The sequence below is a fragment of the Bufo gargarizans genome, chromosome 2, assembly GCF_014858855.1.
Source record: "Bufo gargarizans isolate SCDJY-AF-19 chromosome 2, ASM1485885v1, whole genome shotgun sequence".
NCBI classification, from domain to species: domain Eukaryota; kingdom Metazoa; phylum Chordata; class Amphibia; order Anura; family Bufonidae; genus Bufo; species Bufo gargarizans.
Window position 1 is genome coordinate 195,898,570 of NC_058081.1, and position 16,503 is coordinate 195,915,072.

Below are 16,503 nucleotides of genomic sequence, written 5' to 3' on the forward strand. Positions count from 1 at the left end.
CCATCATTACTTTAAGAAATGAAAGTCAGTCAGTCCAAAAAATTGGGAAAACTTTGAAAGTGTCCCCAAGTGCAGTCACAAAAAACATCAAGCGCTACAAAGAAACTGGCTCACATGCGGACCGCCCCAGGAAAGGAAGACCAAGAGTCACCTCCAGGGGCGGACTGGGCCGGGGGGCAGGGGGGCAATTGCCCCCCGGGCCTCCCTGGATTGCTGTCCCGGCCGGCCGGCCGGGCCGGAATAAACATCCGCTTTATGCCAGGGAGACGGGGAGCAGGGGAGCAGTGGAGGCGTGTTGCGGCAGCCTATCAGACAGGCCGCCGGACCGGCGCAGGCGGCGCAGGCGGCGCGATGACGTCATCGCGCCACCTGCGCCGGTCCTGCGGCCTAACTGAGCCGCTGCCGTAAAGTGATTGCAGTGTGTGCTGGCGCCTGGCTGGAGGCGGGACCGGAGTAGTCCAGAGAAGCAGGGAGGTAAGTATGTCTGACTGACATTTTTTTTTTTTTTCTTTATTTTTGTCCCTATCTGTCTACTACTGGGCTGGCACTTTATGAGGGGGGTGGGGGGCAGGGGGCACAATCTGGCTAGTGGTGGCTACTCCTGGCACATTATAGGGGGGCCCCCCCCTAATCTGGCTACTACTGCCAGTGGTAGCCAGATTAGGGGGGGGCCCCCCTATAATGTGCCAGGAGTAGCCACCACTAGCCAGATTGTGCCCCCGTGCCCCCCTGCCCCCCACCCCCCTCATAAAGTGCCAGCCCAGTAGACTACTGGGCTGGCACTTTATGAGGGGGGTGGGGGGCAGGGGGGCACAATCTGGCTACTCCTGGCACATTAGTGGGGGGGCCCTATCTGGCTACTGGCACATTAGTGGGGGGCCTATGGCTACTGGCAGATTATAGGGGGGGCCTATGGCTACTGGCACATTATGGGGGACCTATGGCTACTGGCACATTATGGGGGACCTATGGCTACTGGCAGATTACAGGGGGGGCTATGGCTACTGGCAGATTATAGGGGGGGGGCTATGGCTACTGGCAGATTATAGGGGGGGCTATGGCTACTGGCAGATTATAGGGGGGCTATGGCTACTGGCAGATTATAGGGGGGCTATGGCTACTGGCAGATTATAGGGGACCTATGGCTACTGGCACATTATGGGGGACCTATGGCTACTGGCAGATTACAGGGGGGGCTATGGCTACTGGCAGATTATAGGGGGGGCTATGGCTACTGGCAGATTATAGGGGGGCTATGGCTACTGGCAGATTATAGGGGGGGCTATGGCTACTGGCAGATTATAGGGGGGCTATGGCTACTGGCAGATTATAGGGGGGGCTATGGCTACTGGCAGATTATAGGGGGGGCTATGGCTACTGGCAGATTATAGGGGGGCTATGGCTACTGGCAGATTATAGGGGACCTATGGCTACTGGCACATTATGGGGGGGCATATGGCTACAGGCACATTATAGGGGGGCCCTATGTGGCTACTGGCACATTATAGGGGGGCCCTATCTGGCTACTGGCACATTATAGGGGGCACTATGGGGACATTAGCTCAACTGGGGATATTACAAGGGGGTATTTTGTGCACTGTCTATTATAAGGAGAATTATTTCTACTGGGGGGGTGGGGCATTATGGTGGGCTTTATTACTCCCCCATGGTATGACCCCCTAGTAGCAGCCCCAGCCTCTCCCTGCTCTGTGACCCCTCTGCCCCTTCTCCAAATCCGTATTATGAAATCTTTCTCATTAGGATAAAACACAACATCAGCTCCGCCGAGCCCCCGGCCAAAGTGTGGAAGTGGCGTCCGAGATCCCCAAGGGTCAAGTAACTGTAAGTTTTCAAATGAAATATGTTTGTTATACACATATAGCCTACACTGTGCTACACAATATACAGTTTCTCCTGCAAAAGTCATCAAGTGTCATGGGGGGGACACAGAGCAGCGCCCAGCGGGGAGGAGAGAATACACGGATGCAACACTGTATCAGCCAGAAAATGACACTTTCGGCATTATACCAAAAATGCAATTTTCGGCTGATGTGTTTCGGCGGCCGATATATCGGAGCATGCCTAGTTTATTTTGTTTTACTGTGTTCTAATTTACATGGCTGACGAAAGTTGGGGGGGGGGGGGGTTGGCTCAGTGGGCCTCTGGGTGTTACTTGCCCCCTGGGCCAAAAGTTGCCAGTCAGCCCCTGGTCACCTCTGCTGCAGAGGATAAGTTCATCCGAGTCACCAGCCTCAGAAATCGCAGGTTAATAGCAGCTCAGATTAGAGACCAGGTCAATGCCACACAGAGTTCTAGCAGCAGACACATCTCTAGAACAACTGTTAAGAGGAGACTGTGTGAATCAGGCCTTCATGGTAGAATATCTGCTAGGAAACCACTTCTAAGGACAGGCAACAAGCAGAAGAGACTTGTTTGGGCTAAAGAACACAAGGAATGGACATTAGACCAGTGGAAATCTGTGCTTTGGTCTGATGAGTGCAAATTTGAGATCTTTGGTTCCAACCACCGTGTCTTTGTGCGACGCAGAAAAGGTGAACGGATGGACTCTACATGCCTGGTTCCCACCGTGAAGCATGGAGGAGGAGGTGTGATGGTGTGGGGGTGCTTTGCTGGTGACACTGTTGGGGATTTATTCAAAATTGAAGGCATACTGAACCAGCATGGCTACCACAGCATCTTGCAGCGGCATGTTATTCCATCCGGTTTGCGTTTAGTTGGACCATCATTTATTTTTCAACAGGACAATGACCCCAAACACACCTACAGGCTGTGTAAGGGCTATTTGACCATGAAGGAGAGTGATGGGGTGCTGCGCCAGATGAGCTGGCCTCCACAGTCACCGGACCTAAACCCAATCGAGATGGTTTGGGGTGAGCTGGACCGCAGAGTGAAGGCAAAAGGGCCAACAAGTGCTAAGCATCTCTGGGAACTCCTTCAAGACTGTTGGAAGACCATTTCAGGTGACTACCTCTTGAAGCTCATCAAGAGAATGCCAAGAGTGTGCAAAGCAGGTATCAAAGCAAAAGGTGGCTACTTTGAAGAACCTAGAATATGACATATTTTCAGTTGTTTCACACTTTTTTGTTATGTATATAATTCCACATGTGTTAATTCATAGTTTTGATGCCTTCAGTGTGAATCTACAATTTTCATAGTCATGAAAATAAAGAAAACTCTTTGAATGAGAAGGTGTGTCCAAACTTTTGGTCTGTACTGTATGTCAATATAAAATGCACGCAGCTGTGTGTCTCTAATATTTCTCTAAGTCATAGTGTTTTTCCACTCTAGCTTACAAATAGTTAAACTGTAAGCACCGTTATGATTGGTACGTTGTAAAACGGCTACGTTATACGCTGAGTTAGAGCAAACTTTCTTATATGGTGTGTGTGGTGTAGGGGTTAAGCAGACAGGGTGGGACCCCAGTGTAACGTGAGTCCCTCTCACACTCATTTTGTCTCTGCAGTCAGCAGTAGCTTTATGATGGCTGGAGGACACCGTTTGCTGCTTCTGCTTCTTCTGGGGGGAGTTCTTCAAGACATGGGATCTGAAGGTAAATTGCTTGGGGGATGAGGGTCACAAAGGGATAACGAAGAGACGATATGCACGCATTCATATAAAAGGAATACAGCAGGCAGAAACTTTGCTGGAACCTCTCTTTCATTCTGCATCTAGTGTAATAGCCTAGGTTTCCCTCTCCAGAATTTGAACTGCTGGTCCTCCAATGTATTTCATGCAAAGCTTTATGGTTGCTGCCTTATTTATGTCCTATTCTACACTACCGCAATCTATGACATTTTCTTTAGGTTGGTTTTATTTCTCGTTCCTCTTGGAATATACATTTGATTTTGCTCCTGTATCCTAGACCAATATCGCTCTTCTCTACAATATTCATGGATGCCATTACCTATGTGTCATTGCATAGGTACATGCTAAAGGCCACATACTTATTACTCAGTTACTCCTTCGTTCATACATTCATCTATTCATTAATTTATTCATTTCTTAGTCCCATACATTTATCTATTCATTCATTTATTCATTTCTTAGTCCCCGGTGTTGTTATAATCACCCTCAATGAGATCGATAAGTGCACATAGCCTTCATTATGCAGAGCGAGTGCTTTCCTGAATTATTGTAATGGTCATTTGTTGTAGGATCAGTTCCAGTAGGCATACCTGTTCTTCCCTCTTTCAAGATGATAGTCTAAACTGTTATGTCATACCATTCTTCATGCTTCTCTTAAAAGTCACTCTGTTTATGTGTATCCATGGTGATCACAATATATACAGCCATGGAAAATTGTGGTCCATAATCATTCTTACACTTAACTCATTTCATGTCCCTCTTTTATTTCGTGTTATAGAATAGTAGAAATTTCTTCCCTCTTCTTCTTCTATTGGCTTATTATACTTCCATTGACCTTACCCTTTACCCTAAACCTTACACTTCATACTTTGTAGATAATACAAGTGTATTAGTCTCTCAACCTGGTTCTCTCTAGATAATGCAAAAGTACATCTCCCATCATGCTCTGACAGCCTGAAGCTATGAGGGCATGATAAGAGTTGTAGTTTTTCAACAGCTGGAAGACCAGCACACTTTAAAGTACACCTGGGTCTCCCATGCTTTACTTCTTCATCATGTTCAAAACTATTTTAACTGCAGTAGACAGTAGATCTAGATACTGTCAGACTGTGTCCCCTTGCAAGGTACCAGACACAGAAGACATTGTGAAAAAGCTATAGCGGTATAACCACACAGAACAGACAGAGGCATGACGCAACCTTGGGTGGTATCATTAATGGCATCGCCACTTATAGTTTGTAACATTTAATTAATTTCCTGTGGAAATGTTTCAGATCCAAAATTAAGATAAGTCACTGTGACCATTTCTAATAAAAGTCTTCTGTATGACTTGGCCCTTCCACTACAAGTGATAATTATCTCTTATTAGTTCTGCTCTCTGTCATACAGATTCATCTTTAGATTTTGAAGGTAGAGCTGACATATATGAATTATTCCAGCCCCACTAAAGGTCTGCTTGACTTCAGACCTCCCAGTACGCATCATGTCTTCACTTATTCTAGTGTTAGGACTATTTCATACAAAGGTGTCTTGAGGCAGGCATCTATGCCTCCATGTGTATTACAATAACTGGTCTGTGTAGATTAGTCAATAATTTAATATAATGTCAATGAGACATTGAGGGGGAAGACCAAGATTAGAAAAAAAAAATGAACTTTCCTTTCTAGAAACAGCGCTATTATTGTCAAGAGTCTGTATCTGGTATTGTTGCTCATCCCCATTGCAGTTAAGGAAACCTCCTGTTTCTTGGAAAAACAGACCATTTTTCTTACATTCCTTGATGATCATTAAAGGGGTTGTTCACTTTCAGGGGCCTTTCTGCTAGACACCCCTATGTCAACGAACCTGCAGAGGGAAGCATACTTGCCTGCTCCCTGTCGCTGGGTTCTGGCTCCATCCGTCTGCCTGCTACCTCGATCCTGTCTCTGCATGTCAAGATCTAGTTTGACGTAGGTCATTTGGCCACTGCAGCTAATGACTGGTCACAGTGATGACATGTCCCCCATATCTCACGTATCCTAGTGACATGATGCATGAGGGACATGTCACTGCAGTGGCCTCATGACGCTCCTCGGATGTTAAAACGCTGAGACCTGAGCGAGGCAGTGGCTCTGTGGGACCTTAGGCCAGATAAGTATGCTTCCCTCCATAGTTCTAGCGCCATGGGGGGGTTGGGTAGGTAGGCCTCTGAAGATGAACAACCCTTTTAAGGGTCTTTTCACAGTGTGTCAGCAGTGTACATTTACCGTATGAGTACCATGCATGCAGTATATGTTTTGTTTTGTTTTTACTATGGTTGATGGATGGATACATTTTACATATATACATCCAAGGTTTCCATCGAGAGATTCTCCTGAAAACTTTGGACTAAAACTGCAGACACAACGTGAAAAGAGCCTAATTTGCAAAGCAATCTCATGTCTGGTCCTCAAAACAACAAGGCAGATATTTCTGGTTTTAGCCATTTATTCTTCTTCCTAAACTAGCCCTATGGTCTCATTAAGACTGGCAACATTTGGTAATAACTTGCACATTGTAATCATTGCATATGTTTTTGGTATCACGTCTCAGATTTCACTAAACGTCCATGCACTTTGAATGAGACAGTAGAGACCTTTTTATTTACAGGAAGCGACTAAAAAGTAGAGATATATCAGTGCCAAATGCCTTAATGGAAATCCAGAGTGATCCCTATGGGATAACAAATACTTAACTACTGCTTTGCTCCCTACACTACAGAGAACAAGTGCCAGCTAGAAAGTGTCTTAGAATTGTTCTCCTCAGACTAGGAGAAGTTGGCATGTGGCTCCCAACCATCATGGTCCTGATGCTTGTTGCATACACGGACTATTAATTTATTCTTCCTTATTGCGTTAGTATAATAACTTGTTGAAACCCCTAGGCTTTTATGGAAGTAAACACTTCTGAATAGATAATGGAAAAGCACATTCTTGGACACATTCATTGAAAAGTAATAGACCAGATAGGATGTATAATGCACCTGTTCCCCAGCTCTTTTAATCTACAAGTGCATGTACAGGTATGATGTTCTCACATATAGGCCTCATGCACACAACGTGTTTTTTCACTGTCAGTGATTTGGCTACAGCGGTCCGTGTCCGATTTTGCTTCAGTTGTGTTTCCTTGTGTCTTCATTTTTTTTTTGTCTGACGGGGAAAAAAAACGAAGGTTAATGAAAAGTGTAATTTTATTGCACCAAGGTCTTGTAGAAAAAAACGGACACGGACGCGGACACGGATGACATACCAGTTGTGCATCCTTTTTTTTTGACGGACCCATTGACTTGAATGGGTCCGTCCTCCGTTTTCCACTGACAAGAATAGGACAGGTTATATTTTTGGGACGGACTGGAATCACGGATCTCTGACGCGGAGAAAAAATGGAGGACTATCAGTTTTTTTTCACAGTTCCATATAAATGAATGGGACCTCCGCTAAACTGTGAAAAATGACGGAACGAACGCGGATGCACACAACGGTCGTGTGCATGAAGCCTTACAAGTAGAATACAATATGTTGCCTTAGTTAGATGTGCCTCAATGATGGAATAAGCATGTGTACTATAAATGGATAATTGGATCATTACAAAAAAAAATTGGAAAATTGTTGTTTCCGTAATTTAAAGTTCCATTATTATACATTATTATAATATAGTGTGGCTAGACACGATAACTGATGCCATAGTATAAATATAAACCCCATACCACTGTCACAGAGTATTTTGGCAGATATAAAATGTAATAAACGTGTGGGCTAACATTGCAAGATGGTGGTTTGTAATTGGCATTAAAGGGGTTGTCTCACTTCAGCAAACGGCACTTATCATGTAGAGAAAGTTGAAAAAGGCACTTACTAATGTATTGTGATTGTCTACATTGCTTCATTTTTCCATCACATTATACAGTGCTCGTTTCCATGGTTACGATCACCCTGGAGTCCAGCAGCAGTGGTCGTCATGCTTGCACCCTATAGGAAAAGGCGCCAGCCTCTCTGGTGGGTGGGATCGTGGGAGCTCACATAGGCATACACATGGAGTGTCGTGGAGCATGCCATGTGGAATCCAACAGGAAAAAATCTGCATGTCTGCACAGGGAAATAGAGGTATAGGGGGTACAGTAAGGCCCAATGCACTTGAAAGGGTGCGGTACTGTGGCTGCATAGAATTCGTTGGTTATCATAGAGCCATAATACGTCAATGTACACGAGCCCTAAGACTTAGGCCTCTTTCACACGGGTGTCCCGTATGTGCTCCGGATGCGTCGCGTGTGCATTGCGGGAAACCCGCGCGAGTGCGCACGCAATTTCAGTCAGTTTTGGGTTGCGTTGTTCAGTTTTTATCGCGTGGGTGCAATGTGTTTTGCACGCACGCTATAAAAAACTGAATGTGGTACCCAGACCCGAACCTGGACTTCTTCACTGAAGTTCGGGTTTGCGCTAGGTGTTCTGTAGATTTTATTATTTTCCCTTTTAACATGGTTATAAGGGAAAATAATAGCATTCTTTATACAGAATGCTTACTAAAATGTCCATTGAGGGGTTAAAAAAAATAATAATTAACTCACCTCATCCACTTGTTCGCGCAGCCGGCATCGTCTTCTTTCTTCTTCTTTCAGGACCTGCAAAAGGACCTTTGATGATGTAATCGCGCTCACCACGTGGTGAGCGCGGTGATGTCAGCGCAGGTCCTGGTGAATCAAGATCTTCTTTCAGCAGGACCTGTGCTGATGTCACCGTGCTCACTACATGGATTACGTCATCAAAGGTCCTTTTGCAGGTCCTGAAAGAAGAAGAAAGAAGATGATGCCGGCTGCGCGAACAAGAGGATGAGGAGAGTTAATTTATTTATTTTTTTAACCCCTCAATTGACATTTTAGTAAGCATTCTGTATAAAGAATGCTATTATTTTCCCTTGTAACCACGTTATAAGGGAAAATAATACAGTGAATTTACTTTAATGGGGTCCGGGGTTACTCATCCCTATCATCTCCTAGGAACCATGCGTGAAAATCGCACCGCATCCACACGTGCTTGCGATTTTCCTGCAGACCCATTCATTTCTATGGGGCCTGCGTTGCGTGAAAAGCGCAGAACATAGAACATGCTGCGAATTTCACGCAACGCACAAGTGATGCATGAAAATCACAGCTTATCTGCACAGTCCCATTAAAGAGAATGGGTCTGGATTCAGTGCGGGTGCAATGCATTTACCTCACGCATTGCACCCGCACGGAAAACTCGCCCATGTAAAAAGGGGCCTTAGACTGCTCAGGCAGTATCACTAACCTACCTCAAAACATTGCAGCTTGACAGACTATTGCAGCGACAAGGCAGCTTGCCATAGGAACAAACACTCTTGAAAAAAATGAAGCCCAGTCAGAGAAAACTGTATAAAACTCCAGAAAGATTGCTGTGATTCATAGTTACATAGGTTCAAAAAAATACAGAAAACCATCATGTTTAACCTTTATCTCAATTATCTGTATATCATTAAATAAGCGTCCAGCTAACGTATGATGACATATTACCTGCCATTACTACCGCTGTTTGACTACTCTACCTGTAAGGGCTCATTCAGATGGCCGTATGAATGGGTCGGCATCCATTCCGCAATTTTGCAGAACGGGTGCGGATCCTTTCATTTCAATGGGGCCGCAAAAGATGCGGACAGCACACTGTATACTGTCCTCATCCGTAGTTCTGTTCCGCGGCCCCAAAAGAAAGAAAGAGCATGTGCTATTCTTGTCCGCAATTTTTATAGTCTTTTATAGTCATTTCTATCATAGGGCCACCATGTGCGGTCCGCAAAATGTGGTACTCGCGCCGCCAGTAACCGTGTTTTGCAAATTCGCCATTTGCGGACTGCAAAACACTATGGCTGTCTGAATGAGCCCTGAGGCTAGTTTCATATCTGCGGCACAGAGATGTGGCTACCTGATCCGGCAGAGAATGCTGGGAATTGGCCAGACACAAACGCAGTGTGCAGCAGTATGTGTTCAGCCAATTCTCAGCGATTTTGCCAGAATGCCGCCCTATCTCCGCTGGTCCCCATTATACGCATCTGGGAGCGCCGGATCTGGAGAGTTCCGTCGGGCTGTTCTCAGCTGGAATACACGCTGCAGATGTGAAACCAGCCTAAAGAATCCTTTCCTATATTGATGTCTACATTGCATTTCCTCCACATGTAAAGAATGTCCCCTTATCCTATATCATTTCAATTTTCTTTTTGGCCTGTTAGGTCAGTAAATGTGGTGTATCACAGGGTATATTTAATGCTGTGCTACAACATTCACCCATATAGGCTAGGGCTACAAGACAATTTTTATAATGATAGTCTATGGTGTTTGCACTGCGACATGCGACATGCTGTGACTGCGAAACCACAGTTGCAAAAAACCCATCCAAAATTGATTTTTCTGCGACTGTCGCGTCGCAGTCGCAGTGCGACACCATAGACTATCATTATAGAAATTGCAGTGCGACATTACTGCGACAAAATGTTGCAGTGTAGTTGTGCACTATGTTTCGCGCGACTTATTCTCGCGCGACACATGTCGTCGTGTAGCCCTAGCCTAAGTCACTGTCTTTCCAATGCATCTCGGGAATAAACCCCCTCAGAGTTTTAACTCTGAACCATTGCATAAACAGCAATAAATGCAAATTTGCCACTGGGATTATGTCAAAATCATAAGGATTTAGACAATTTATAGTATGAAAAAATGTAAGGTGAATTATTCCAGGTATTGACCCTAAAATGAGACAACCCTAAGGCTGGGTTCAGACCTGAGCGTTTTACAGTGTGTTCCTACGCGCTGTAAAACGCTCAACAGGCAAGAACCAATGATTCCCTATGGGAATGGTTCTCACCTGAGCGTTTTACAGCGCGTACGACCGCGCTGTAAAACGCCCGACGCCCCAAGAAGTACAGGAGCTTCTTTGGGGCGTCTTGTCGCGCGTTCCCGTACATAGACTTCAGCGGGAACGGGTGACAATGGGCGTTCGCTTGTCTCTGTATGCGCGAATGCAAACGCCCATACAATCGCGCATACAGAGCGTACGTTCAGTACACTCAGGTCTGAACCCAGCCTAAACAGTACTCGGTGAACTTCCCTTCCCCCACATACCAATGACGGAGGACAGACTAAAAGTCTTAATGTGTTGCAAAGCATGGTCATCCTAATGACGGGAAGTAACAGCAGGTAACTGTTGGGCGTTTACATGCAGCGATCTCCTCCACAGTATGGGGAGGATTGATCGCTAATGCCAACACTCGTCCCCATACAGACTCATTGTTTGCTGGCAGCAGAGGCTGTTTACACAGCACGATCTGCTGGCGGCTAACAACGGTTTTTGTATCCGCACAAATGATCTATTACCCGATAAAAAAGTTTTCACTCATTCATTGGGTAATTGGCGGCACGTTTACACCGCCAGATAATTACTAACGAGCATTCCTATGAACGTTTGTTAGTGATTATCTGGTAGATTCTTGGCCCGTGTCAAGGGTCCTTCAGAAAGAAGCTCTTGCAGATATATAAGTCTGCATTTCAATAAACAAGGCACTAGCTTGGCATTATTTATATATAAAGACTCCATCAAAGTTGTTTGATTTGCAATATGTCACTTCTGTCACTTACTAATGTAGTCTGATAATAGTCTTCAGCATTGGAGATCTGCTGCGTTCAACATAATGTAGCAGGAATAATCCGACATTAAAAATTTGCAAACAAAATATAAAAGTATAATAGAGACGCAGAACCTCAGTGACTTTTACCAGTCCTGGAGTGCGGTGGGTGGGCAGACATATGTCAGGGATATCACATGAGTCTGTTGTCCCGCTCCATTCATTACAATCTAGTGACATCTATTATTAGGTGGGGTCATCAATAGTCTGGGGGTATGTCAACCATCAGCTCCTAGCACGATTACTATCCAAAAACATTCCAGACTATCTCTAACTACTCAGACCTTGGCATTTTATACATTGTCACCTTCCCCATGGATATCCACGTTAATGGAATCTCTCCTCAGCTACAATCTCATTTAAATATATCATTCTGTCCCGTATTTAGCTAGTAATACAGAGATTAGCATACATTTGGACTCCATTCTGAAACCTTCTTTCTGTCAGTTGGACACATAGGTCAATACACTTAGTATTTAATCAGGCTCATTTGCATCAAAATAAGTGTCTAACATCAGTAAATTACATACGGGCTTAAGGGACTTATTTTGCACATTTAGGTAATACACAGAGACCCAATAGCTACTTCTCTAAACACGAATATTATACGGTTAAATGTTCTTCTTCCAGCACAGTCCTTATTTAGCTCAGTGCATAGCTCAGCTGACATTATTTATTGGTCTCTCACTTAAAGACAGTGGCATTGTCTTACTAAGGCTGCTTCGAGCTTCATATGTTTGTGCTAAGACATTCAGGCCTTTTTGCCACCCACTTACACTACATGTATTAATATATCATAATATAATATTAAAACTGAAGACATATCCCATGTTTACCAGTTTAAAATAAGAATGCCCTGTAACGGCTTCTACACAATAGTTATACTTCCTTAGTGCACCACACAGTAGTTATACCTTTGTGCCCCAATACAGTAAGAATGCCCTGTCAACTCCCCACAGTTATGCCCTCTTAGTGCCTCCACACAGTAGTTATGCCCTCTTAGTGCCTCCACACTGTATTATGCTGCATCAATGCCCCCCACACTGTAGAATGCCCACTTAGTGCCCCGCATAATAGTTATGCTCCCTTAGTGCCCCCTCACAGTAGAATGCCTTAGTGCCCTCACACATTGGTTATACTTTCTTAGTGCCCACAACAGTAAGAATGCCCTGTTAGTGCCCCCTTCACAGTAGTTATGCTCCATTAGTGCCCCCTTTACAGTAGAATTTGCCCCTTTACAGTAGAATTTCCCCTTAGTGCATCCTCCCAGTAAGAATGCCCTATTAATGCTCCCACAGTTATATCCTTTTAGCACACCCGCACAGTAATTATGCTTCCTTAGTAAAATGCCTTCACACAGTAAAATGCCTTCTTAGTGTCCCCTCACTATAGTGCTGCCCCCAAAATGACTCCCTTGCAATAATGTTGCCACTTTAGTGCCTTCTTTATAATAGTGCTGCCACCTTAGTTCCCACTTTCTTAATGTCCCTTACCATAGTGTAGTGTCCAAATTGCAGTGAATCCCCTGTAGTTTTAATGAAATAAAAAATAAATACTCACCTAGCCCCATTCCCCCAATGAATGGGGCACATTACCACCCCGACTTGCTCAGCAGGCGCAATGACATCACCACATGGCATCTGCTTGCTGGGGTGGGTGCAGACCGGTGAATGGTGGAGCAGGGAGCTGATGGCTTTCTGCTTTACCATTGCATTCAACTATATCTGTGTCCTGAAGATGCAGATACCATTGAAATTGAGACATACAGCAGCCCTCCTGGAACAGCGGGTCAACAACCAAAATCTGGGACAGTTGGGAGGTATGGAATAACACAGGTTGGTTACCAAACCACACATCACGATGCAAATGCATTGAGATGAATACTGTCATACTGATATGTGTTCAGCCAAAGGCTAAATAATTATGTATAGACACACACTAAGAAAATTCATTGATTTCAATTCAAGCCTGAAAAGCGGAGAGGTTAGTCTGTGCAATGTAAATGGCATAAGAGAATCTATATATTACTGCATGGCTATCAAGCCTTGGTGTTCAGGATCCCTGTCATCTATCAAGGTTTCTTGGGGTACTAAACTTAAAGGGGTTATCCCACTTTGCCTTTTTATACTTACCTGCTGCCGTTCACTTCCTGGATTCTGGCTGGGGGCGGGCTTCACCTTAATTGAAGTCTTCTTCCAGCCGGGCCGCGCGCTGGACTGAACGCGTGCGTTAGCTGCTCTGTACTATTCTGGCCGGGAAGAAGTCACCGTCGCGCATGCGCGGCAGCGTGCGCGTTCAGGACAGCGAGCGGCCCGGCCGGGAGAAAAGAAGGAGTCTTCTGCGCAAGCATGGCCATCGGGATTTTGGAGAAGAGCGGTGGTTGTAACCAGGGGAGACCGAGTCACAACAATAAGGTAAGTGGGGATGAATTTTATCCTAAATGGTGGGAATTTGTTAATTAAGTATATTTACAAAAATGATCACTGTCAAATTATTAACAGATTTAACATCATCATCAAAATCATTATGATGGGATAACCCCTTTAACTCAATGACAGTGACAGTTTTAGCACTTCACACAGAATCAATGTACGCCCATGACAGTAACATGCTTTATCGATTACAGGGTCGGGACCTCTGGGAAGTACCGTGACCTGGTGACTTCAACAGGTTATAGTTGTGTTCATTCATAGCATCTCACTGACAGGCGGTTGCAGGAGGTGTGGGGTTGGGGGAGGATCACATTGGAGCTCTGACCCTGTTGCCGGATCATATTTTCCATCAGGGTGTGTCTAGGAATTAGTGGGGCAGACAGAGGGGTCTGTGTTAGTGTGACTCCGAACCACACGTCTGACATTAAATGTTCCTTTCTGTAAGAAAACCCTCTTTGAAAGTAAGTCTGAAGGGGGAGAAAGTTCTGTTTTTGCACATCATTTACACACCCTGTGACTGTACCCAGAGCTACGCCCTACATCAGCTCCTGTAATGTGCACATAACTGTTTCCTATAAAGAGCCCCTATAATAATCTTGTTCTACTGACTAATTCTCAAACGATGCCTCATAAATTCTAAATCCTAAAATGTTCATTTGATAGAAACGCTGTTTTCCTACACTTCAGAACCTTAAAAAAAATTCCATCTCTTCCAACTGGCGGAGTACGATTTGTCCTAAGGATGTGACATGTGATGCAGTATGTTATAGGATGCCCATCCCAACCTTCCTTCAATATATGGCCGAGGGGTGACTAGGTGTTCGATGATGATGCCAGATTTGTAGAACTACCCAACAATACATCTCCTCCTACGCATAATGGATCATTGGCGCTTTACAGTACATGGAATAATTTGCTGTATGTTTAATACATCTGCATTTTGAGAAGTTATGCTTTTCATTATCAACATATGAGGATCATTTTTTAGAAGCACTATGCTGAAGTATGTGAGCAACAAACCACCGATCATGATGATCTCATTTTCCTGTGGTCCCAATAACATTATTATAAAATATTATTTATTCCAACTCAATGAATAAGTAACAAATCTGAAAGTCTAAGAATACTTAGAGCGAAATTACAAAAGTTACGTAGCTATATGTCATGTGCAGAATACAGTATGAAAGTATTATGGCATAAATAGGGTCAAATAAACCAAGGGAAAGCAGAGAAACCTTTCACAAAGAAATCCTTTAGAAGTTCTCCTGCATTCCCTGACACTGTCCAATCTGTCTTTGACATGAAATGTGTCTCCTACATCGGAAATTGGCACAACATTAGTATATGCTCCAAATGTAATGTGGACCCAGGCTTGGACTGGCTCACAGGGGAACAGGTGAAACCCCCGGTGGGCCTTTAGTCCCCCTTCACTGCCCAAGTAGCAGATGACATATTAGACTGACTGCACTACATATAGATAGGCAGCAGGCAGCATATCAACTACCCAGTTTATTACTATAGAATAGGCTGAGATGACGTCTAGGTACAGAGGTATGCCAGACAGCATCCTCTTTCCCCAGGGACCTGCCTTGTCGAAGTTGCTGCAGCGATCCCCATAATCCATCATCTTGTAGTCCTGCTGCTGTGAACGGTAATATTTGCATTTTTTGCAATAGAATGAATTTTACTGGTGGGCCCTAAACAGACACCCTAGTCCGATACTGTGTGAACCTAACATTATTTGAAATATATAAAATCCAGTTCATTCCATATAGACTCTCCTGCTGCTATGAAACACAGGGTGCATTTCCTGATTAGAAAATTGTTAACCATTTTCTTCCAACCTGAACAATTTTTCCCCCCAAACCATCATCTTTTAGTTTTTATGCCGTGTAATGCTATATTATGCAATAATGACTTCCTTCTAATTTCCATATAATATCGGGCTTGGATGAATTAAGAGAGCCATACTTTCTACAGGTTAAAACTGAATATTTTAAAGGGGTGTAATGCTATATTATTTTGAATGCCGTGTAATGCTATATTATGTAATAATGGCTTCCTTCTAATTTCCATATAATATCGGGCTTGGATGAATTAAGAGAGCCATACTTTCTATTGGTTAAAACAGAATATTTTGAAGGGAAACCTCCGCATCCAGCCCTATCAAACCATGATTTTGACCTTGTAAAATTGACCCTACAGAAGACAAAAGGGGGCAAGGGCAACCCTATACAGGAAGCGAACCCTAACATGAAGTATCTCAAACATGTATCCCAAAGGTATGGCCACCTAGGTTGTTAAAACAGCTGAAAAATCCACAAGGAATATACGTTAAAATCTTTAAAATGCTTACCAGATGTGAATTTCCATCTGTGTGGATGTATCTTAATATTGCCCTATTAACCCCTTAGCGCAGAACGCCGTACATGTACGGCGGGGGATGCATTGCCAGAATGCATTCCGCCTTACATGTACGGCAGGATGATCGGGCGGGCACCGGAGCGGTGCGCACCTGATCACTGCAGGGGTCCGGCAGTCCCTGGTAGCCGGGCCCTGCTGTATCCGCCGGCATCGCTGTTTACAGCGATGCCGGCGGATTAACCCTTTCTATGCCGCGGTCCGCGCGGACCGCGACATAGAAGTTGTTTGCGGCAGGTGAGTGATCGCATCGAGTCCCCGCGCTGCTGTGGCGGGGACCCGATGCGTGACAAGGCAGCCCGATGCCGTGCAGAGGCTGCCCAATGCCCTGCACGGCATCGGG

General features: G+C 44.6%; 1 protein-coding gene across 1 annotated transcript in view; it reads left to right on the forward strand.

Moving 5' to 3' along the window:
• Positions 1-3,474: 3,474 nt before the first annotated feature.
• CSPG4 (chondroitin sulfate proteoglycan 4) overlaps positions 3,475-16,503 on the forward strand; it is a 106,861-nt gene continuing 93,832 nt past the window's right edge. The window contains exon 1 of the mRNA XM_044279856.1: positions 3,475-3,571. Coding sequence (XP_044135791.1) covers positions 3,499-3,571 — 73 coding nt within the window. The 5' untranslated portion in view covers positions 3,475-3,498. The remainder of the gene's footprint in view (positions 3,572-16,503) is intronic.